The 23,492-nt window shown below is 36.5% G+C and overlaps 1 protein-coding gene and 1 pseudogene across 1 annotated transcript; one reads left to right on the plus strand and one right to left on the minus strand.

Moving 5' to 3' along the window:
• The first annotated feature begins 1,093 nt into the window (after nucleotides 1–1,093).
• On the plus strand, nucleotides 1,094–2,068 carry LOC110200279 (olfactory receptor 13G1-like). The gene has a single exon (XM_020975508.1). The coding sequence runs from the start codon at nucleotides 1,094–1,096 to the stop codon at nucleotides 2,066–2,068; it is 975 nt and encodes a 324-aa protein (XP_020831167.1).
• Nucleotides 2,069–12,467: 10,399 nt separating this feature from the next.
• LOC110200278 (cyclin-dependent kinase 1-like) lies at nucleotides 12,468–18,625 on the minus strand (annotated as a pseudogene).
• Nucleotides 18,626–23,492: the final 4,867 nt, after the last annotated feature.

A 23,492-nucleotide genomic window follows, 5' to 3' on the forward strand; every position in this document is an offset into this window, starting at 1 on the left:
TGATAGGTTATATAATGATCTGGAAGGCATTTATAAGGTCATTTAGTGTTCCCCAACCTTATTTTACAGATGAGGAAACTGAAAACAAGAGAAGTCAAGTAGTCTACCTAAAATTACATAGCTAATGACTGGACTAGGATGAAGACCTGAATTTACTGCTCCCATTTAAAGAATTTTATGCAATCACTGATTCATTTCTTTAAAACCTATTTATGGATTACTTACCATATGCACGGCAATGTATTCAACGCTTCAGACTCCTTAGCTTTTCTTTCACCTAATTACCTTTGAACCAGAATCTCCTACACAGTACATTCTCATTCTAAATCTAAGCATTGGCTCACGAAGATCCCCCCTCTGACTATCCAAATCCTAATCATCCTTTAATTCAAGGTCCAGTTCAAGTTTCATCTCTTCCCTGTGCCCTTCACTCTAAACATCTGCATGCAACAATCTCTTCCTTCTCTCACTGTTTTCAGTAGCATTGTGTAGTAGAAGGCATTTGAATTAAAAAAAAAATTTACACCCCCCCCCATACATGGATTTGTTAGAATTTGGAAAGGTCAATGAATGTCTATGAACTTCAATTTCCTCATCTACAAAATGGAGATAATTACCTCAAAAGATTATTGTGAAAAATCAGAATAGATAAAGTATTTCATAACCGTAATTTACTATGTAAATGGATTTCAGTATAAGATTCATTTGGGTGCTTAATTATCTTATTTTCCTCTGTTGTATAACTTTGTCTATGAGTGTGTTGTCTCCTCAAATATATCAGATTATCAGCTCTTAGACAAGAGAGATGTTCCTTGGTACTGCCCTTCCTCCTATACCTCTATTGCACCTATAAAAATACTATGCATATAGAATGCTCTCAAGATAGGCTTAATAAATAAATGTGGGAGATAAAAAGATGATATAAAATATAAGCTCTAAGGTGGCATTCTTAAAAGGACATCCTATGATCTAGAATAAAAAAAGTGTCAAAATACTTATTGAAATGACTTGAACTGAATCAAATGAAAGAGAGGGTGAATCTAGCTCATTATTCTTTTGACTTCTTTCCAATTCCAGTCTTTAGTTTACTGGGATGAAGAACCAATCTTTGGAAATAGAATTTATACTGATGGGAATCTCCAGCCTCCCAGAGCTACGCCTGTTTCTGTTAGTGTCCTTTCTGTGCATCTATATAATTGCTCTGGTGGGAAACTCTCTCATCTTCTTCACCATTTATACCAGCCAACAGCTTCACACACCCATGTACTTCCTTTTGGGCAACTTGTCTGTCATTGACCTCTTGTGTACGTCTACGATTGTGCCCAAGATGTTAGCCAACCTTTTTTCTCAGAGGGCTGCTATCTCATTTGCAGGATGCATGGCCCAGATGTATATGTTCACCTGGGCCTTAGTCTCAGAGGCTCTCCTTCTGGCCTTCATGTCATTCGACCGCTATGTTGCTATCTGCCATCCCCTCCATTACCCAATGGTCATGAGTAGTCGTGTCTGCATTGGAATGGCAGGAAGCATCTGGGCCATTGGTATAACCAATTCAGCAGTCCATACCAGCTTGGCAGTCCCCTTGTCCTTTTGTAACTCCCTTGTTATTGACCATTTCTTCTGTGAGCTGCCACCTATACTGAAGCTGTCGTGCTCTGACACCCATCTCAATGAAGCTCTAGCTTTCTGTGCAGATGTGATATTTGGGGTGGGGAGTTGTTCCCTTATCCTGGTTTCTTATGGCTATATTATTAGGACAATTCTGAGGATTCGCTCCTCTGAAGGCAAGAAGAAGGCCTTTTCTACCTGCTCGTCTCACCTTACTGTGGTCTCCCTCTATTATTCCACTGTAATTTATACCTACATCCGCCCAACCTCCAACCTATCTTTGGGAAGGGACAAAATCATCACTGCCCTCTACTCTGTCATCATCCCTATGTTCAACCCAATTATTTATTCCTTCAGGAACAGAGAAGTGAAAGGGGCTCTGTTGAAGCTGTTGGGAAAGACTTCACTTCTTTCCACAGACAGAATTTTATCATTTAGTCTAAAAAATCATCCATCTTAGCTCTGACTCAACACTTTTCCATTACTAGAGGTGTTGAAGCAGAGGCTAAATGGCCCATTTTCAAGGATTTAATAGAAGACATTCATGCTTCAGGTAGGAGTTGGATTAGCTATTGTCAAGTTCTAAGATTCTATAACTTTTGAAGTAGGTACTGGTCAGGACAAAGAAATGCATGTTTAGTGGTGGGATTTTGGGCAGCATTTCAGAGTTTGATAGAAATATTTGGTGGAGGGGGGCAGGAAACTTTCCTAAACTCATTAAATGGCATCATGTAGGCAGCCACTTCTCTTCCACACCCTCTGACTCATGAAATGATGATTATGTCTAATTTTATAATTATGTCAGTTAGGAATAGTGTTGTGACATGCTTGTCTTATCAATGAAGTGATTAGTATGTGTATAAATATATGTATATATATGCATAAATGCATATTTTTTGTTTAGATGGGGTAATCTATACAACATATCTTAGAACACAAAGGAAATTTCAGGTAAGCTGCAACACATACTGAGGCCAGGAACATTCCTTTTGATTCCTATCCCTTGGTTAGGAAGTGGTCATTGAACATTTGTTTGGAATGATGGATAGCATAATTATTTTATTGTTTTACATTATGGTGTCTAGCAGCATCTGGCACATAGCTAGTATCTATATCCTCTTATGTAGCTTGTCCTTAATAGTAGTAAAACTTATTGATTTAAATGTGTATCTATTTGGCTGACCAGAACAAAGAGGATAGGATCTGACCTCTTCTTACATCCTTGAGATCACAACATATGTTAGTTATTGACATAACATGAAGCCTGAGAAGAGTTGGGAACTCATCAAATATTTTTTTCCCATTAAACATATTTTCACATTAGTGATGTTGTAAGTAAGAATTAGAACTAATAGGAGGAACCACTAGAAAGAGGAAACAAAACACAACAGAAGAAAAAAAAATAGCAAATAGTGTGCTTTGATCTGCATTCAAACTCCATAGTTCTTTCTTTGGATGTGGATAGCATTTTCCATCATGAGGCCTTTGGAGATGTCTTAGATCCTTGCATAGCGGAGAAGGGTTAAATCTATCAATATTAGTTATTGCACAAAGTGGCTGCTACTATGCACAACGTTCTCCTGGTTCTGCTCACTTCACATAGCATCAGACCATACAAGTCTTTCCAGGTTTTTCTGAAGTCAGAATAGTATTCCATTACATTCATATACCACAACTTGTTCAGCCATTCCCCAATTGATGGGCAAACTCTCAATTTCCAATTCTTTGCCACCACAAAAAGAACTGCTGTAAAAATTTTTGGACATGTGGGTCCTTTTCCTATTTGTATGATCTCTTTGGGATATAACCCTAGAGGTGCTATTGCTGAATCAAAGGGTATGCACATTTTTATAGCCCTTTGAGCACGGGGAACTGACCAAATATTAATGAGAAATATGATCTGGCTTAGGCAATGCTGCTGTTATGGACACTTTTTCTATTGGGAATATAATAGAGTTGAATAGCAAAGCAGGGTTTGTCACTCAATTTCAATTCAATCCCAAATAATGTGGAGTTCTCCCAATTAGACAAGCCTGCTGAACACATTAGCATTAAGAATCTTAGAGCCTGAAGGTGACTGTGTGTGTAATGGGACTTGAATACCCCTATATCTCCACCCCCATGCCCTATTAAATGATTAAAACCTTCTTGTCAGTAAGCTTATTTTTTCCTATTCCCTCTTCTCATATCCCAAGCCCCAACTTTTGCACAAATGCAGAACAAATTTGTTATTTGAACTGAGAGGAACAGCATTCCATACCCTTGGTCATTCTTAGTCATGCTGTCAGGCACGGAGAGAGGGAAGAAAAGGGAAGAGAGGTTGGCAGTAACTTCATATGCAGGCTTCCCCTAAATGGCCCAGCCAAGCCTGTTAGCAAAGGGTAGTCAGGGACATTGCAGAGGAATAAGAATGATGCTCTAGTCCAGGCGTTCTGTATGACAGACCATGGATAGGGACTGATGGCCAGAGGAAAGGGGATGTATTAATTTTTTTTACCTGTCATTCTAGCAGTGGTCAGCAACGTTTCTGAAATATTATCTACCAAGTCTTGCCTTATGGGAGTTAGGTGTTGGAGAAGGAAAGGAAGGCATGGCAGGGGTGGTTCTTTCTCATCACAATATGCCCATGTATATTATAATAATAATGATGATGATAGTGATAACAATAATAACTACCATTTATATAGCAATTTAGGGTTTGCAAAGCACCTTACACTGTTATCTCATTTGATCTTCACAACAGCATTGTGAGGTAGGTATTATTATTATTATCTCCATTTGACAGACAGGGGCAGCTAGTTGGTGCAGTGGATAGAGTGCTGAGTCTGGAGCCAGGAAGACGCATCTGCCTGAATTCAAATCTGGTCTCAGACATTTGGTAGATATGTAACCTTGGGCAAGTCACTTAACCCTGCTGCTTCTTCATCTGTAAAATGAGCTGGAGAAGGAAATGGCAAACCACTCCAGTATCTCTGCCACGAAAATCCAAGATGAGGTTGAGAAGAGTCAGACATGATTGAAATGACTGAATAACAACCATTTGACAAATGAGGAACCTGTCTCTGATGAAATTAAGTTACCTGAATATTAAGCACCTGAGGCAGGATTTGAATTCATGTTTTCCTGACTCCTTTCCAGCACTCCATCCACTATACCCAGCTGCCTCTTATTCAGAACCCATTTTTCCATTTCTAGCAAAACATCCTGCATGCCATGCAGTGACTTGCATTCACCTATTTTAGTGTTACAAATTGTCTCAGTTTACCTGCATTCACCATCTAATTCTTCGTTGTCTTTAGGATGATTCTAAAATAAAGAGTTGATTTGATAAACTCAGTCGTATGGTTTCTCTCTGTTTGGTCTTCAGTGTAACAACTTGCCTGTAACAGTTTTAGAGAACTTCCTGGGGCACAGAGACTTGCTAAGGGTTGCACAGCTAGTCTGTGTCAGAGATAGGATATGAACTCAGGTCTTCCTGATTTCTAGACCAATTTTCTGTTGTGCCATGCTATTAGTTATTTTAGTTACTATGTGAAAAATCAATCAAACAGGCAGTTTAACTCAATGAATAGATCAGGCTAACACACTCTGTTCTATGTGAGCAGAGAGTGATCTTTCAAAAAGGTGGAGTTAAGGGAACATCTTTTTGACTAGAGATAACAAGAATTCACAACAGGTTTAGGTGAGATTTGTGGCTAGTAATTTCTTATATTTGTATGATGTGTTGTAGTTACGAAGGATCTTCACATATATTAATTCATTTGAACTGCACAGTACCTCAATGGGGTTGCTAGGAAATATATTAATCCCCATTTTATAGGAGAGGATATAGAAACTCAGTAAATTCCAGTGACTTTACATCATCTTATAGCTAGTAACTGACAAAGACAGGACTAAAATCTAACTAGTTCTGTCTCTAAGTCCAAGGCTCTTTCTTCTACTTCAGTGAAAGCTCTACTCAGCAATTTGGGACAGCTTTTAAAATGTAGTATTTGTGAATAGTGTGAGGAAAGCATGTGGCAACCCCAAGAACTGATTAAGTTTTTGGAAATGAGGCAATGTGGAATAATTGATAGAATGTTAACTTTGGAATGAGGAAAATCTTGGTTTAAATTCTGTTTCAGGTATTTATTAGTTGTATGCCTGTTGGCAAGCCATTTAAACTCTTTGTGCCTCAGTTTCCTTATATAGGGAATAAGATGATTTGACAAGATGGTGGTGTCAAACTGAAATAGAAATGGATCCCTGCAGTCATGGATTGATTTAAAAAACCACACATTAATATTATCTATGTTGTATTATATTTTTATTAATTTTGTTAAAGATTTCTCAATTACATTTTAATCTGGTTATGGCCTGCACTTAGGAGTTTGCTACAGGTGGTAAGTTGGACACTTCTGAACTAGGATATTGTCCAAGTTCCCTTCCATTTCCAAATCAATGATCCTACGACACAATGACAAAGGTGAATTGGATGAGAAATGTTGTTAGAATACCTTCACTACTCTCCATAGAGAGGGTTCCATAACTCTCTGATGCAAAGTTTTGGTTGACTTGTCAAGGATTTCTGGGATCATGAAATTATGATTCACCAAACTTCCAAGCTTGATGAGAATATTCCCACCATTGCTCTAATCCCATAAATTCACCAAACAGTTTTTAAAATTTTTAGTTCCATTTTATGAGGTAGATTTCCTCCCTGGAAAGATTATCTATCTGTCTGTCTGTCTATCTACCTATCTATTTGTCATTTAACTACCTATCTTCCAGCTTGACTACGATGTCTTATGCAGAGCAGAAAAAAAATAGCCTTCTAGTTTAATTTCAGACTCCTATAAAATTTCTTTTTTTAAAAAGTATTTTATTTTTAATTTATGAAATAAAACAAGCATTTCTATAACATAGTATAATAAAAAAGATAACTGCACATGAAACTGCAAATCTGTTATGTACAGCTTGCTATTCCTTTTAAATATATAGTAAAGTTATCATGTAAATTTCTTTTTTTTCTTCCCTCCTACCATAGAGATGGCTACCGTTAGACACACACATACACATACATATATGTAAAATTATTCCATACATCTATTTTTCAGTTCTTTCTCTAGATGTAGGTAGCATCTTTCTTCTTATGTCCTTTATTTTTAATTTGTGTATTTATAATATTCAAAATGATGGTCACTCAAACAAAATAGAGTTTAATGTTACTGCCACTCAGAAAAGTGATCTTTCTGGAAAGGGAAAACATTAAGTCTGATGGCTACGCAGCTTGATCCTTGTTCTGAGTCCACATTTCACATGAATAAATATATCAGCTTCATCATGTTGCAGTCTTGGATACCAAAAATCATAGTAGATACATGTAAAACCCTAAACAAGGCCCACAGCTGCACTATTGTGAGAGAGATGGTGTGCTATTCCTCAAGCATTGGTAGGAAGAATTTAGAGGCTAAGATATCCTGGAGCCTGGGCACTGTACCTGTTTTAGGGGTAGGCACTTGGTTGCAAGTATAATTAATACTAATACTAATAATAGTAAGAGTAATACTAGCGAAAATTTGCATAGTTCCTTAAAGTTTCCAAAATGCTTTATACGCATTGTCTCATTTGATCCTTACACAGTGCTGTAAGGTGGGTGCTATTGTTATCCCATTTTATAGATGATGAAACAAGCTGAGAGAGGAAAAGTAAATTGTCCAAGACAACACAGATAATAACTATGTGAGTCAGTGTTACACAGAAGCCACCGACTATGCCTATTGTAAGGTGGGAGGCACTGGAGGTTTTGAACTCCAGCCTCCAACTTGTAGCAGGTTCACTCTTGATCTGGGCAGTCAGAAAGACAGGAATGGAGACATAATGAGGTGTTAAATAATTTATTCTATTCTAGTCTTCTTAAGTGGGTTGCTGATAATGGACCAACTCCCACAGCTTCCCCTAATTACTTTTCTTGCAGGGGCCAGCCAGAATATACAAAGTAGGAGCACAACTCCTACATATCCCCTAAACCTTGATTAGGGGCTGGTCAAGGCACACACAACTTTCCAGCTTGTGCATTCCCCCCTATGCCTCAATGGGGGACAGTTGAGGCAAGCATAGTATTACACTGTTACATTGCTCCCAAGCCTTGATGGGGGCAGGTCAAGGCATGCAGAACATTTAGCTAGCCTATTCTCAAAATCCCCACTTACTGACCAGTGCTCTTTTGATTTACAGAGAAATACACAAAGAAGGCAATTTGCCAGCAATAGCCTCACAAGTTTACATTAACTGTGACAATATCCTGATGACTTAGCACAATGCAAGTGTAGTGGGCTGTTCACAACTAGGCACAAATGTTTTATTATCTCATCTTTATATCTCACTGTGCAGTAACAGTAGAAATTGTTTACCATGTGAAATCCTGGGAACTAATAGATTGTTATGGCCATGAATCCTGGGACCTATTATCTAAAAAAGAATAACAAATCCACCCTACATACAGTCAGCGCTCAAATTTAGGTCTTCCAGACTCCAGGTCTAACACTCTAATTACTTTGTCTCTAATAGGATGATCTAAAGGAGTAGGAGACATATACATATATATGTACATATGTATGTATAGGTATAGCTAAAGATAGCTATAGAGACATAGATATAGATAGATATAGTGTTACTTCTAAGTTACATACCCAGGTGAAAATACCATGTTTTGGCCAATTGAGAGTGTCAGTGATGAGGGTAATTTGTTTTGATGTAAATGTGGAAATCTTGTTTGTTACTACCTATGTTGAGACCTCCCACTTGGCTGGCTCCCTCTATTGTTGTTAGACAATATTATTATCATTACCCTATTACTATATATTATGTGTGCGATATATAGTATATGTACATGTTATTATTGTTATATATAATATATGTTATAAATTATCATATATTATATATGTTATAGTATGTACTATATATTATATATCTTATATTAATACTATTATTACCTTATTACTTTAAGGTATTGTAGCTAGTAACTGTTCTAAATTAAAAACAAGTATTAGATAGAAGTAAAAGCAAGTGATTTCACAGATGTGCTAAGCTGTCCTCCTCCCTTATTGCAGATAGATTTGTTACACTTTACAATATCTAGTGTTGCACCATTGAACACAATCAAAATCTAACTAATATATGTATATATTTTAACTGCCCAGTGCTGTTAATAGCCTTCCACTGGAGAGTTCTATATTCAGCTGGGTGTTTTGTAGGTGTCTTTATGAGCAGAAGTACTGGATAAATATTGTGCTGTGTATGCCTCTCAGAGAATCAGTACTCTTTTATCATTCAGTTCCATTTCTCTTGCCAGGGTGACATTAACTTGGTGTCAAAAGATGTATGAATTTGCGAACCTGACCAATTAGAATTTAGCTCTGATCCTCCATCTATTGATTGGGAATCTCATTTTTTAAACTTGTTGCATTTCCATGAGGCATTGGGCTAGTGGAATTGGCTCTTCATAGATGCAGACATACATACTTTGATACTTTAATATTTACTTTTAGCAAAGAATTGCTAAGGAAATAAAAGGCATGTAAAAAGTAGAGAACAATGCATAATAAATGTATAAAACACCTGCCAAGTGACTATGCCTTTTCTTATCTCCTAACTTTTGGAAACCCCTCACACATAGAATTGATACAAACAATAACAATATTTTAGATTTTAGACCTACAGTTCTAGAAAATATATGGTTTGATTATTCCCTTGAACAGATAAAGTTGAGTAATAATTCAGTTCCCACAGAAAGTTTTCTTCACACTTCTTAGATAACAGCTCATGAAGTTCTAAGGCCAAAACTTTAGAGGAATTCTGGATGTGGGACACATGATAAAACAATTCACTTGGGGTCTGGGTAGACTCAGAAGACAGAAACTTTCCTCAGTCCTGGGTTTTCTGTCCCTGGAGGGAACCACCAATATTTTCTGCCCACAGGCAGCTCACTACTAATGGAACAGGGAGGATGGACCACATGGCCAGTCTTAGCAGATAGTTAAATGAAAGAAACATAGATTTTTTAAAGGACTCCATATAATTTTGCATCCTTTTGGAGTATGAATTGAAGAAGAAGAGTCTAGATGCAGGAAGACTAAGCAGCAGCATGTTTTAGTACTGCAGGTGAGAGGTGACAAGGGATTAAACTAGGGTAGTTACTTGTGAGGTGGGAAAGATGGGAAAGATCTTGAAGTAGAATCAACAAATTGTTCATATCCATTGACACAGATGTTCCTTGTCTAGGCATGTATTCTGTAGAGGCAAAAGATAGAAAGAAAGGTCACACATATACATGACAATAATTACAGCAGTGCTTTTTGTGGTAGCAAAGAATTCTAAAGCATGTATGTGTCCAGTTATGGAATGGTTAAAAAAATGTTGTGAATGAGTATAATAGACCATTACTACACCATAAGAAATTATGACTAGAAAGCATGAGACAGTCTATTAGGATGAGATGCAGAGTAAAGAAAGCAGAACCAGGAAAACTGTATTCAATTACATTAAATACAATTATTCAATCAGTATAAATTGAAATAAACAAAATTGAACTGAATACTATGTAATTATAATGAATACTCTTTGTCACCATGGAAGACCTGTAGAAAAAAAAATTGGCTTCTACATCCTCATTACATGGAATGAGCAAATACATAGAAACTGGATGGGCAACCCAAATGTAGGATTGATGAGGATGGGATCTAGACCCCAAAAAGGAAAAACCTTGGAGGTTATAATCCCATCAACTGGCCTTTCACTGTGGATGCACCTGATCTCCCAATTCTCTGTTATCCTTAACCTAGTTTAGCACTCCATTGTCTTACCTCCCTATGGCCCCAGGCCACTGCCCACCCTTAATCCTATCTAAGCTCCATTCTCCCTTGGCCACATGGTCCAGGTCCCTGCAGTTCTATTACCTTATAGACTACTTGGCCACTTCTAGATACTTACCATAGTCTTTTTGTATATAAGGTCTATCTTGTCTGCATTAAGATGCTCAGATTCTCATAATCTAGCCAATAGCTTACTAATGTTCAGACTCCTTAAGAGTCTTCCTGATATGACAGATGTTCTAATAAACCTTGTGTTTGACTGAAAGAAGGCTTGTGTTGAATTCTTTCTGGCAGAACCCATGCGTTGTGATTTTGGGGTCCAAGCACCTCTGAACCTCTAAATCTCAACAGGATGAGGAATTGTCTTTTTTCTCAACATAAAGACCTTTTGAAATCCCAAATATTGATTTTGAGAGCCATGCTTTCAAATAAATTTCTCTATTTTTAAAAACTAGAATGTCCATATTTTACTATGGCTTATTCTTCTTCAATTTCTTCTTGGTCTTCATCAGGAGCTTTAGTCCCTGCACCCCTTAGTATTTTCCCCAGCTATCAACCCTGCTTTGATTTAACTTTCTTTCAAATTGATAGCTTATGGTTAACCAACTCCATTCTTCCCTTTTCTTGAATCACTTACTGCCTTTCATATTGCAGATCATACCCACCTAACCCAACCCAAGATACTCCCACTCTCTACCTCCTCTTATCTTACTCTTGTGCTGCTGGAATAGTACTGGAAAAAGTTACAGAACTCTACTGACTAGATACACTATAAATTTATGTTTTATAATCTTAATTGGTCCCTCACTTCAGCAAAAGGCAGCTAGGTGGCACAGTGGATAGAGTGCAGGGCCTAAAGTCAGGAAGACTCATCTTCCTGAGTTCAAATCTGACCTCAGACACTTATAGCTATGTGACCCTGATCAAGTTGCTTAATCTTGTTTGCCTCAGTTCCTCATCTGTAAAGTGAGCTGGAGAAAGAAATGGCAAACCACTCCAGTATCTTTGCCAAGAAAGTCCCCACTGGGGTCACAAAGAGATAGACATGACATAAAAGACTAAAGAACAACTAACATAAATACAGTATCCTACTGGCATTATTCTATTTACATATGCATTTCATTTTCAAAAATACTTGTTTTGGTTAAGATACTGTGCTTTGTTAAATGCAACTAATGACGAAATGGTGATTATGTTCTGTAAAAGGGTTTGAATTTCACAATGCTTAACTATCTGCTCAGCCAACTCCTTCCCATTAACACCTCTACTCAAAGTCTAGAAATTCATTTAAATAATTTCTTAGCTAAAACTATCAAGAACATAATTGGTGAATTAGCTATATGTTCTTCCCATATGGGTAGCTTTTGCTTTAGCTACAAAATTTAGCTATGATACTTTAGCATGCCCTCATGTTTAGTTTTATAAAGTAGTGAGGCTTACTGCCAAGTTCCTATCATTTCTATTATTCTGAGTTGTAAGATAGAAAGCACGTTATATCCTAATATACATATTGTCTAAACTTAATTAGTGCATTTTAAACTTTTAATTGGCTATATTATTTGGAATCCTTTATCACTATTTCATCTTCATTGTGATTCATTTTGATGCTCAGATAATTTTAAATTTCACATTGTTATAGGCAATTGAAATTCAATTTAAGCATATAATATACAACAAAAGATTTTAAGATGCTCTGTAACATAATAAAATTTGAGTCTGATTTATGATCCTATATAATATCTCAAACATGCAAAAACTCTAGAATATTGTTTTAAAATTAACTCCAATTTCCCTCATGCCCTGCACATCAATGCTGAATTTACAGTTTTATTTATAGAAAACAAAATGGCTGTTTTTGCCAGCTTTACATAGAGTCTTGTGCATTATAATAATATTTACTGTTTTTAAGCCACCCTGTAGTAAAACAGGACAGCTTCAATTTTACCACAAGGAAAGGAAACACAAATATAAAGACAAATGTTGGCAGAGTTGAAGAGTACAAGAGGACTATTCCTTCTTGATATGGAACCCCTTCAAATGCTTGGCTGGACAGATAGACTTTTCAATCTGAGTATATGGATAACTAATATGTGGATGATTCATTTTGCCAGAAATTTGTTTGCAGGATCATAGAGCAACAATTTAGAGAGCAAATCTATGCCATTTAAAAAAATTTAATTAATCAACAATTACTTCCACATGCTTTTGAGTTTAAAATTTTTCTCCCCCTTCCTCCCCACCACCCTCCCCCAAGATGGCACACAATCTGATATAGGCCATATGTATACATTCTTATTAAACATATTGTCAGATTAATGATGTTGTAGGTAAAAATTAGAACCAACCACCAGAAAGAGGAAACAAAACACAACAGAAGAGGAAAAAAGAGCAAGTAGTATGCTTCAATCTACATTCAAATTCCATAATTTTTCTTTGGATGTGGATAGCATTTTCTATCTTGAGGCCTTTGGAGATGTCTTAGATCCTTGTATCTCTGGGAAAGGTTAAGTTTATCAATATTAGTCATTGCACAACATGGCTATTATTGTGTACAACATTCTCTTGGGTCTGCTCACTTCACTCAGCATCAGACCATGCAAGTCTTTTCAGGTTTTTGTGAAGTCAACCTGTTCATCATTTCTTAAAGCACAATAGTATTCCATTACATGCATATGCCACAACCTGCTCAGCCATTCCCCAATTGATGGGCATCCTCTCAATTTCTAATTCTTTGCCACCAAAAAAGAGCTGCTTTAAATATTTTTGTATGTTTGTCCTTTTCCCATTTGTACGATCTCTTTGGTATATAGCTCTAGATGTGCTATTGCTGGGTCAAAGGGTATACACATTTTGGTAGCCCTTTGGGCATAGTTCCAAATTGCTCTCGAAAATAGTTGGATCATTTCACAACTCCACCAACAATGCATTAGTGTTCCGATTTTCCCACATCTTCTCCAACATTTATCATTTTCCTGTTTTGTCATGTTGGCCAATCTGATAGGAGTGATGTGGTACCTCAGAGTTGTTTTGATTTGCATTTCTCCAATCAATAGTGATTTAGGCATTTTTTCATGTGATTATAGATGGCTTTAATTTCTTCATCTGAGAACTGCCTGTTTATATCCTTTGACCATTTATCAATTGGGGAATGACTTGTATTTTTATAAATTTGACTTAATTCTCTATATATTTTAGAAATGAGGCCCTTATCAGAGAGACTGATTGTAAAAATTCTTTCCCAATTTAATAATACCTTCCTTCTGACTTAGTTGCATTGGCTTTGTTTGTGAAAAAACTTTTCAATTTAATGTAATCAAAGTTATCCATTTTGCTTTTTGTAATGTTCTCTGTCTCCTGTTTGGTCATGAATTCTTCTATTCTCCATAGATCTGATAGGTAAACTACTCCTTGCTCTCCCAGTTTGCTTATAGTATCAGCCTTTATATCTAAATCATGAACCCATTTTGACTTTATTTTGGTATATGGTGTGAGATTTTGGTCTATGCCTAGTTTCTGCCATACCCTTTTCCAGTTTTCCCAGCAGTTTTTTTCAAAGAGTGGGTTCTTATCCCAGAAGCTGGGGTCTTTGGGTTTATCAAATAATACATTGCTGTAGTCATTGACCACTGTGTCTTGCATAATTAACCTGTTCCACTGATCTACCACTCTATTTCTTAGCCAATACCAAGCAGTTTTGATGATTGCTGTTTTATAATACAATTTAAGATCTGGAATTGCTAGGCCACCTTCCCCTGCATTTCTTTTCATTAGTTCCCTTGATATTCTGAAACTTTTGTTATTCCAAATGAATCTTGTTATTTTTTTTCAACTCTATAAAATAATTTTTGGTAGTTTGATTGGTATGGCACTGAATGAGTAAATTAGCTTAGGTAGAATTGTCATTTTTTTTATATTAGCTTGTCCTACCCATGAGCAACTGATGTTTTTCCATTTATTTAGATCTGATTTTATTTGTGTGAAAAGTGTTTTGTAATTGTGTTCATATAGTTCCTGGGTTTGTTTCAGGAGGTAGACTCCTAAATATTTTATAATGTCTACACTAAGTTTAAATGGAATTTCTCTTTTTATCTCTTGCTGTTGGGCTTTGTTGGTAATATATAGGAATGCTGATGATTTATGTGGGTTTATTCTATAGTCTGCAACTTTGTTAAAGTTGTTTATTATTTTAAGTAGTTTTTTGCTTGATTCTCTAGGATCCTTTAAGTATATCATCATGTCGTCTGCAAAGAGTGAAAGCTTTGTTTCTTCTTTGCCTGTTCTAATACCTTCAATTTCTTTTTCTTCTCTTATTGTTAAAGGTAAAGATTCCAGTACAATATTGAACATCAGTGGTGATAATGGACATCCTTGTTTCACCCCTGATCTTATTGGAAATGCTTCTAGCTTGTCCCCATTACATATAATGCTTGTTGAAGATGTTAGGTAGATGCTATTTATTATTTTAAGGAAGACTCCATTTATATCTATGCTCTCTAGTGTTTTGGATAGGAATGGGTGTTGTATTTGGTCAAAAGCTTTTTCTGCATCTATTGAGATGATCATGTGGTTTCTGTTAGTTTTGGTGTTGATATGCTCAATGATGCTGATAGTTTTCCTAATATTGAACCAGCCCTGCATTCCCGGTATAAATCCTACCTGGTCATAGAAATCTATGCCATTTTCATCCAGGTTTTTGATATGTGTTGTCTGGCTTCCTGGTTTTCACTTGGAGTATGTATTTTTTATAATCTGCATTGATTTGACTTCTGGCTACCTTGTTTTGAAGTTCACAAAGCCCTGAAGATTCAGGGCTTTCTGATTCTGATCAATTTCAGTATCACCATGGAAAAGTATCTTGTTGGTTGCTACTTCAATAAATACTGTTTTTTTGTTTTTAGTCATTTTAGTTGTGTCTGACTCAGGATACCATTTGGGGTTTTCTTGACAAAGATACAAAATGGTTTGCCATTTCCTTCCCATGCTCACGTTACAGATGAGGAAACTGAGGGTTAAGTGACTTGCCCAGGTTCACATCACTAGTAAGGACACTGAGGACAGATTTGAACTCAGGAAGATTATTATTCCTGACTTCAGGCCCAGCACTTTATCTGCTGTGTCACCTAGCTGTCTATACTCCTAATGTCTACTGGATTAGAATACCTAGCAGATCCTAGCAATACCTCTAGAGAAATGTATCACAATGTTACCACTTCATGTGTATAGGTATGGAAAGGCCCATGCAAATCCAAAGTCAGCCAACTTAATTAGTCATTTATCATCTATTAATAGATTTTGAGGTTTCAAGTGTCTGTGAGGAACTCTTCCTGAGTAACAAAAGGCAGTGCATTGTAAGATTTGGTACACATAACCTTTAATGAGTGAAGAATCCATATGCTGTTTAGGAGGGATAGAATCCCAGTATTTTTTGGGGTACATGGAAATGAAGTAAAAAATGAGGTAGAGTCTAGCTGCATGTTGCATAAGTGCATCTTGAAACCTGGCAATGTCATGATGATGACGTTCCTTCAAGAAGAAAATTTCTTGAATTGCACTACTTGGAATGTCCTCACTCTGTAATCTGATTTTCTTCATGACTGCCACCTGACCCACAGTTTTTTGTTGATTCTCGTATTTAGGTAACTATATACTATAGGTAACTTCTCCAATTTTCTCTATTTTTGTGTGTTTCAATATGCTGGAGACTCTGAGAAGTCCAAGGCCAAAGGGGCACAGGTGGCAGCAGAGGCAGTGGTGGCAGTAGCAGTGACAGCAGAAGAGTTTGCTCCACTTCAGTTCTAGGTACACCAACTGATGTCATCACTTTTGTGTTCCCTAATTGATTGGCACTCCCCTTAGATTTCCATTCTTTGTCACTTCAGAAAGTAGGATAAGTGTTTTTAAAGTTCCTTTGGTAGAGTTTGTTTTGTTCAGGACTAATCCCTAATTTCTCTCTTAATCTGTCTGTCTGTTTTTCTTTCTCTTTCTCTCTCCCTTGCTCCCTTCTATCCTCCCTCCCATTCCCTTCAGATTGAAATACCAGCTGCTCCCCCAACCCATCTTCTTGTCTACATGTTTATGCTGCTTGATTATAATTTTAATTAAGCTTTGTCTCTCTCTCCCTGCTCTTCATCCTTTTCTTCTTTACTTTTTCTATCTTTCTTTTCAGATGATAAGACACAAGGGGACTACTCCCAGGCCCTCTGTCTCATTAGAGTCCCTCTATGACTACTGGTTCATATAATAGGGATCAGATGGGACAAATTTATCATCACCCCATATTAGAATGTAGGCAATTCATCTTTATTTAGTCCTTCATAATTTTTCATTTGTGTTTCCACTTTTACATTGTTATTAACTTCTACATTTGAAATTCAGAGTATTTTCTACTTGGCTCTTGTCTTTTAATTAGGAATGCTTGGAAGTCTTCAATTTAAAAAAAGAAAAGTTCATTTCTCACTCCTTTATACTCTTGCCTCCCTTTTGGGATATCAAATTCCAAGTTATCCATTACATTATGGTTGTGGCTGCTAAATGATGTGTGATTCTGACAGTGAGTACACTGTACTTCAATTCTTTCATCGTGGATGCTTGAAGTATTTTTTTTTTTTTTGTTTTTGACCTTAAAACTCTGAATTTTGGTTGTAATGTTCCTGGGAATTTTCATTTTGGAGTTCCTGTGAGGAATAGGAGATTCTTTCTATTTCTACTTTGCCCTTAGTTCTAAGAGATCTGTGCATTTTTCTTTAATGATTTCTTGAAGTATTATGTTCCTTGTGTTTTTTTTTGTGGTATATCTTTCAAACAGTCTAATGATTCTTAATTGTTTTTCCCTCTCGATCTGTTTTCCAGGTCAGTTATTATCTACTATTAGATACTCTACGTGCTTTTCTTTTTGTCTTTTAGATTTTTGACTTTGTTTTAACATTTCTTATTTCATGGAGTCATTGAATAGAAATTTATCCACTCCAATTTTTAGGGAGTTTGTTGTTTTGGCAAGGTTTTGTACTTCCCTTGCCAACCTATTAATTCCTTTTCCAATTATTTCTTCCTTAACTCCCATTTTTTCCCCTCGAGGTGCTCTCTGACCATTTATAAAATTATTTCTAAAAATTTAATTATTGTGTAATTGTTTAAGAAATTCTAATCAAATATGTGCCCAAGCTGTGTTTTATCTTGAGTCTCTGCTTGTTAATATTTTGGAGTCATTATCTCTTCTGGATTTGTATCTTGAAAAATCCTGTAACCATAACAGCTTTTTCTAGAGGGATTCTTATTTGCTCATTTTTTTTCCAGCCTATTTTCTTTCTTTAAATGTTATGTTAGGGGTAGGCTATGTATACTTCTGGAGGGAAAGCTGATCCTGTTGTTGTTTTCTTGGGAATATTGAGTGTTGTGTTATTTAAGGCTCTCAGTTATGGGTCAGGCCTGGGGCCTGTGAGCTTTCTGTGTTCAAAAAGTGCTCTGATTCAAGGCAAAGTTTGACCATTATCCTGAGCACTGGTCAGAGCTCTGAAATTTCCTGATGAGGGTTTGGGTCTGAGCAGTAGTAAATTGCTGCTGGCCTCAGTTGCTGTCATTAAGCCAGAAAGTTCTACTGGCTTAGAGTGACAGAGCTATAGGATTCCCTGTAGCCTGGGGCTCCTGCCCCACTTATTCCACTACAAGCCTCATAGTGGACTAGAAACTGGAACTAAAACCCTGCTCTGTCCCTAGGATACCAGTTATACTGTGCTGCTTGCTTCTCAACTTTCTCCTTGCAGGGAATGCAGGCTAGGGCCTGTGACTATTCCTTATCCTTGGGTAGAGGTACTCAGTGAACCTGGATTTGTGACTGAGAACCAGGTAGGAGGCAACAAAGCTGCTGGTTGGTGCCTATTCCTGTAGCCTGCACAAAGTCATGATCTTATGAGTCTGGGACCTTGTATTGTTCTTGGACAAAGTCCCTGGACACTGGAATGCTCTATGGTGAGTGCTCTTGGCCAAACCCCTACCCCAGTGTCTATAGACCTGTCTGTCTCTCTGCGCTGACCTGAAATGGACAAATGACTCACTGTGATTTTTTTTTCTTGGATTTCCTCATCAAGACTTTATGTAGTGTATTTTCTATTATATTTGGATGAGTTTGGGCATGGAACTCACTGAACTTCTTCCTGCCACTCTGCCATCTTGCATCCACCTTCCCTACTATGAATTTAGACAACTCTGTAAAGCCAAGGAAAAGATACCACTCATTAGAGAAGTGAGAGAATTGTATCTATTATCTGTGACCTACTATGAGTTCTTTTGCTAGTCCTATTTTCAGTTCAAGAAAAAAAAAGCTACTTTACATCAGATATGCATGGTTACCTTCAGTGAATGCATGGAAACCGTGGCTCTCTTCAGCTACAGTTGTAGATATCTGAGCAAGAACTGTGATTTTGGAAGATAAATAGGTGGGAAAATTAATTCAAAGAGATATAATTATTATAATTTTTTTTGGTGAGGCAACTGGAGGTAAGTGACTTGTCCAGAGTCATGTAACTACTGAGTGTTATGTGTCTGAGGCTGGATTTGAATTCAGGTCCTCCTGGCTCCAGGGCAGTGCTCTCTCCCTTGTGCCACTTAGCTGCCCCAAAGAAACATAATTCTTGAAGAACTCTTTAAGATTGATCATAATTTACCTTAAGCCTGTTAGTTTCAAATGAAAATACAGATGATTTCTAGAGTCATATTTTTGTTCTCCTACATTGATGAAGGTGTATATTATTTTAACTTATTAGTTTTTAAAGGCTTATCTAGGGGTTCCTCAATGAATAATCATTATCTATAATGAGTGTTTTCTTCTCCTCTAATCAATAATCCAGTAATTTATTTTTCTTGTTATATTTGTGTAGCGAGAGTTTAAATAATAAAGATGATGATGAGAATCTTTCCTTTTCACCTGTGATGGCTTTTCTGAGAAAGGAGAAATTGAAGAACAACAAGGGAAATAATGCCACATTGGCTAGGAGGAAGAGAGGAAGCTTGGTATTTCAGAAACTTCAGGCTCCTTCCATTGTTCAAAGAGGATATAGAAGCAACAGGTTTGGCTATAGCTCACAAAGATGACCATTAAAATTCGGGTAGATTAGAAGGCAAGAGAAATGATGAGAATCAATCAGTTACTCAGGAAGCATTTATTGTGTACCTACTATGTGCAAGGAGAACTACTCAGTTGTGAGGATACAAGTGCAAGGAATGAGGCAACCCCTATCTCAAGAAGCTTGTGTTCTAAAGATAGTGATACCAAATTACAAAGGTCATTATATTGTGATAGAGTGCACCAGCAAACGAGGGATATTAGAAAAGGCTTCAGAAGATGTTGCTTGTTCTGTACCATGAAGAAAGAGAAGAGACTCTTTGAGGCACAGAGGTAAGGAAGGATTGCATTTAAAACATGTAGTATGTTCAGTGTAAAGGTGTGGAGAAAGGTGATGAAGTATCATCTGGGGAACAGAGTGAAGGTCAATTCAGCTGATCAAAGTGTATGGGATAAGGAGTAATGTTTAAAGAGGAAAGATTGGTGTGAGGCCAGTTCTTAAAGTGTTTTAAAAGCTGAATAAAGGAGTTTATATTTTATACTTGAGACTATAGGATGCTAGTAGAATTGATTGAGTTGGTTAGTGGCATGGTCAGATTTGCTCTTAGTATAATTATTTTTTCAGTAGTTCTCAGAATGTTCTGGAGTGATGAGATCTTAGTGAATCAGGGAGGCTTGGTAGGAGACTATTGCAGTAATCTGGCTAGAGGTGATGAAAGCCTGAATTAAGGTGATACCTGTGTGAATGGAGAGAAGGGATCAAACAGAGGGCAAGTTAGTGGAACTGATTATACAGACAGCCTACCTGAAGCAGGAAAGTACAGGGAAAGATAGGAGACTTCATGTGCCAGGGAAGTTAAAGTACCATCGCTATATCAATCAATGCTTCCTCTCAAACTTGGATAGAGACAGTCCTAGAATTTGAGCCCAATTATCCTGGAAATAGTATCACACTAGACCACCTCTGTTGCTAGCTTGGTCCCTACAGCTGCCATCCAGGTAATTACTATTGTGGATGGGAGAACCGGCAATTCTTTTTGCAGGTGTTTTTTCAGTAGCCATAGCTACCAACTATCTAGAAAAATAACATACTCTGCATTGTCAAATGAAATAGAAATGGTTTTATAAATGGAAATAACAGTTAAAAAGGATGTTTTATCACCTTATTGTTGCATTCTAAGGACCAGTAGGTTTTCATCTCTCTCGCACATGTATTCTATTATTGATTATCATCTCTTATTTGAAGATGAGCTCCTTGAGAAAAAGACTGTGACAGGAATAATATAAGGGAGCCTCTAGTTGCTTTTGATGAATTCAAGTTAACATGTGTTTTCAGGAAGTGATTTATCATTGGGAGTAAGAGAGGTTACTGATATTTAATGGCTGATCATTATTTATATTGCTATATGGTAAACAGCGCCATTAGGAAAGTGAAAGAAAAAAAAGTAATTCTCAACAAATCTTAGTGAAGTTCATTGAAGAATATATGGAGTCTCAAGATGACTAAATTTCAAATTGACAATGGGGGCTAAGAATACAGTTACTTTTATCCCCACTTTCTTTTGTCACTTTCAAGTGTGGGATGCATTTTAGTTTCAGCTTATGGAGTCACACAGCTAGTGAGTGTTATGTCACCAAGCTGCCCTGATATGACTATACTTTTAAAAAAAATAAGCAAATTATATCTTTTGTTTATCAATCTGTCTCTAATATTGATTATTATATAATATAAATTGTGTGTTCATATATAATTATATAATGTAAATTAATAAAATATTGCACAAAATGTTAAATATATGTTGTTTAGTCATTCAGTTGTGTCCAATTCTTCATATTCAAGTAGACATCTATGTATCTATCTATGAGCGCACTCGCACACACACACACACACACACACACACACACACACACACACACACAATAGGTGGTACTGTGGATGGAGTGCAGGGGTTGACGTCAGGAAGACCTGAGTTTAAATCTAGCATGAGATATTCCCTAGCTGTGTGACCTTGGCAAAGTCACATAACATTTCTTTGCCAATGGATTGGTGATCCACTAGAGAAGCACGGGCAAATCACTCCAATGTCTTTGGCAAGATAACTGCATAAACTGAGGTCCATTGGATCATGAAGAATTAAAAAAAACGGTATCAGACTGAAGACAAGGGGCACTTGCAAAACCAGCTATGGATTCAAAGAGTGGCCCAGTAATAACTACAATATCCAAAATATCAAAGTATGTATTTGAGAATAGAGGCAATAGATAAACCTTTGTCTCTTAATCAGTTAAAACACTAGAAAGACCAAGAGATGGGAAAGCTGGAGGAGATGAGGTAGATGGGAAAGTATTCTCCAGCCAGACAGTGATTTAAAATAAATAGATAATTAAATCTGTGTTACTGCTCTCCCTTGAATGGATACAAGAAAATTAGTAACTGAAGTCAGCTGATGGGGATCAGGTGCCCCTTTTCTTTAGTCTGATAACTTTTTTTTTTTTAGTAATGGGAAGCCTAGACAAGGAGTGTCATTAAAACAGTTCAGGAATGGTGCAAATAATATGAAAAATTTAATATAAAGACCCCTTTCTTACTTAAGTGACTTCTATAGGGATATATGTTCAGAGAAACTTTAAATACATATTTAAATATATGGACTTAGCTGAACATCTTAAAGTATGGTCTTGAATATATATTTACTTTCTTCCAAAGTGGACATAAAGCTACAGTCTCTGGGGTAACAAAATAATAGCAAAATTTAATAGTGAAAAGAATGTCTTTTCTGTATACAATGACAACATAAGGAAATCAAGTTACATTCTGCTGTTGTAAGAATCTTACTCTTTAAATGAGATTGTATACATTTAATGTGTCATAGATTTGTATGGTCAGAACACATGACTGACTTAGTTATTTGTGTATCATTTGTACTTTCGTGGTCCCAATATAACAATTCCAAACAACTTACATTTCAGTGTAGTGAAAGGGCTGGAAGAAGCAGGAGCAATGAGTAAAAATCACAGACAGAGCAATATTTGGCCTAATGTGAGGGAAGTGTCTGAACAAATAAAAACCTGCAAAAGTGGAATGGGTTGCTCTTGCATGAAGTTACTCTACCTCAATGAAAATACTCACATGATTTTTGGATGACCATGAATTGTGGATGTTTTATATGAATGTGAAGCTCAGGTAAGATTAGACTAGAGGAATGACCTATGATGTCCCTGAAAGAAAATTAGTTGAAAATAATGTATTTGAAGGTCCTCTCATCAATTCATATCAACTATTTACTTAACAACTGGCAACATGGATTAGTAGAAAACATTATCTGACTTGAGAATAGATGAAACACTTCAATGAGAATGCCATCACTTACTGTAGATCTTGAAAATGTTTATCACTAAATATAAAGTGGTGATAATAACACTTTTCCTAACTATCCCTGACTATTATTGTAGTGATCAAATATTGGATAGTAAAGCCATTTCAAAAAACCATAAAGCAAAATAGACACATAAAAACCTTTTGGTGCTTCACTGCAAGTTATGGTACCCTGAGTCAAATGCTTCATCTGTTTTCAAGTCAGATAATATTTTCTATCATTCTATGCAGCTACGTGTTAGGAAAACCGTTGACATAAATTGATCAGAGGAACTTTTAATACATTATTTTCAAATAAGTACCCTTTTTTCCCAGAAAACTAGTGGCCTTTTGATTTTAGGACCAGAATGGGTATATATACTTTAAAAATCATATTGTTATGATTATCCAGACCATCTTGGAGTCAACATTTTAAAGTTGGTAAGCTTGACATGATACAGTAGCAAGGAATTTAAGTCAATAAACACATATTGAAGTGATATATCAATATGTATGAAATATATGAATATATAAACATAAATGTGTATAAACATGAAATATATACATATGTGCATACCTGTATCTATGTAAATGTAAGTATATGTGCACAGGCATATGA

Source organism: Phascolarctos cinereus, unplaced genomic scaffold, assembly GCF_003287225.1.
Source record: "Phascolarctos cinereus isolate Bilbo 61053 unplaced genomic scaffold, phaCin_HiC Scaffold_5;HRSCAF=322, whole genome shotgun sequence".
NCBI classification, from domain to species: domain Eukaryota; kingdom Metazoa; phylum Chordata; class Mammalia; order Diprotodontia; family Phascolarctidae; genus Phascolarctos; species Phascolarctos cinereus.

What these genes read in the sequence shown, in the direction of transcription:
- LOC110200279 (XM_020975508.1), top strand. Translation starts at nt 1,094, where the DNA reads ATGAAGAACCAATCTTTGGAAATAGAATTTATACTGATGGGAATCTCC.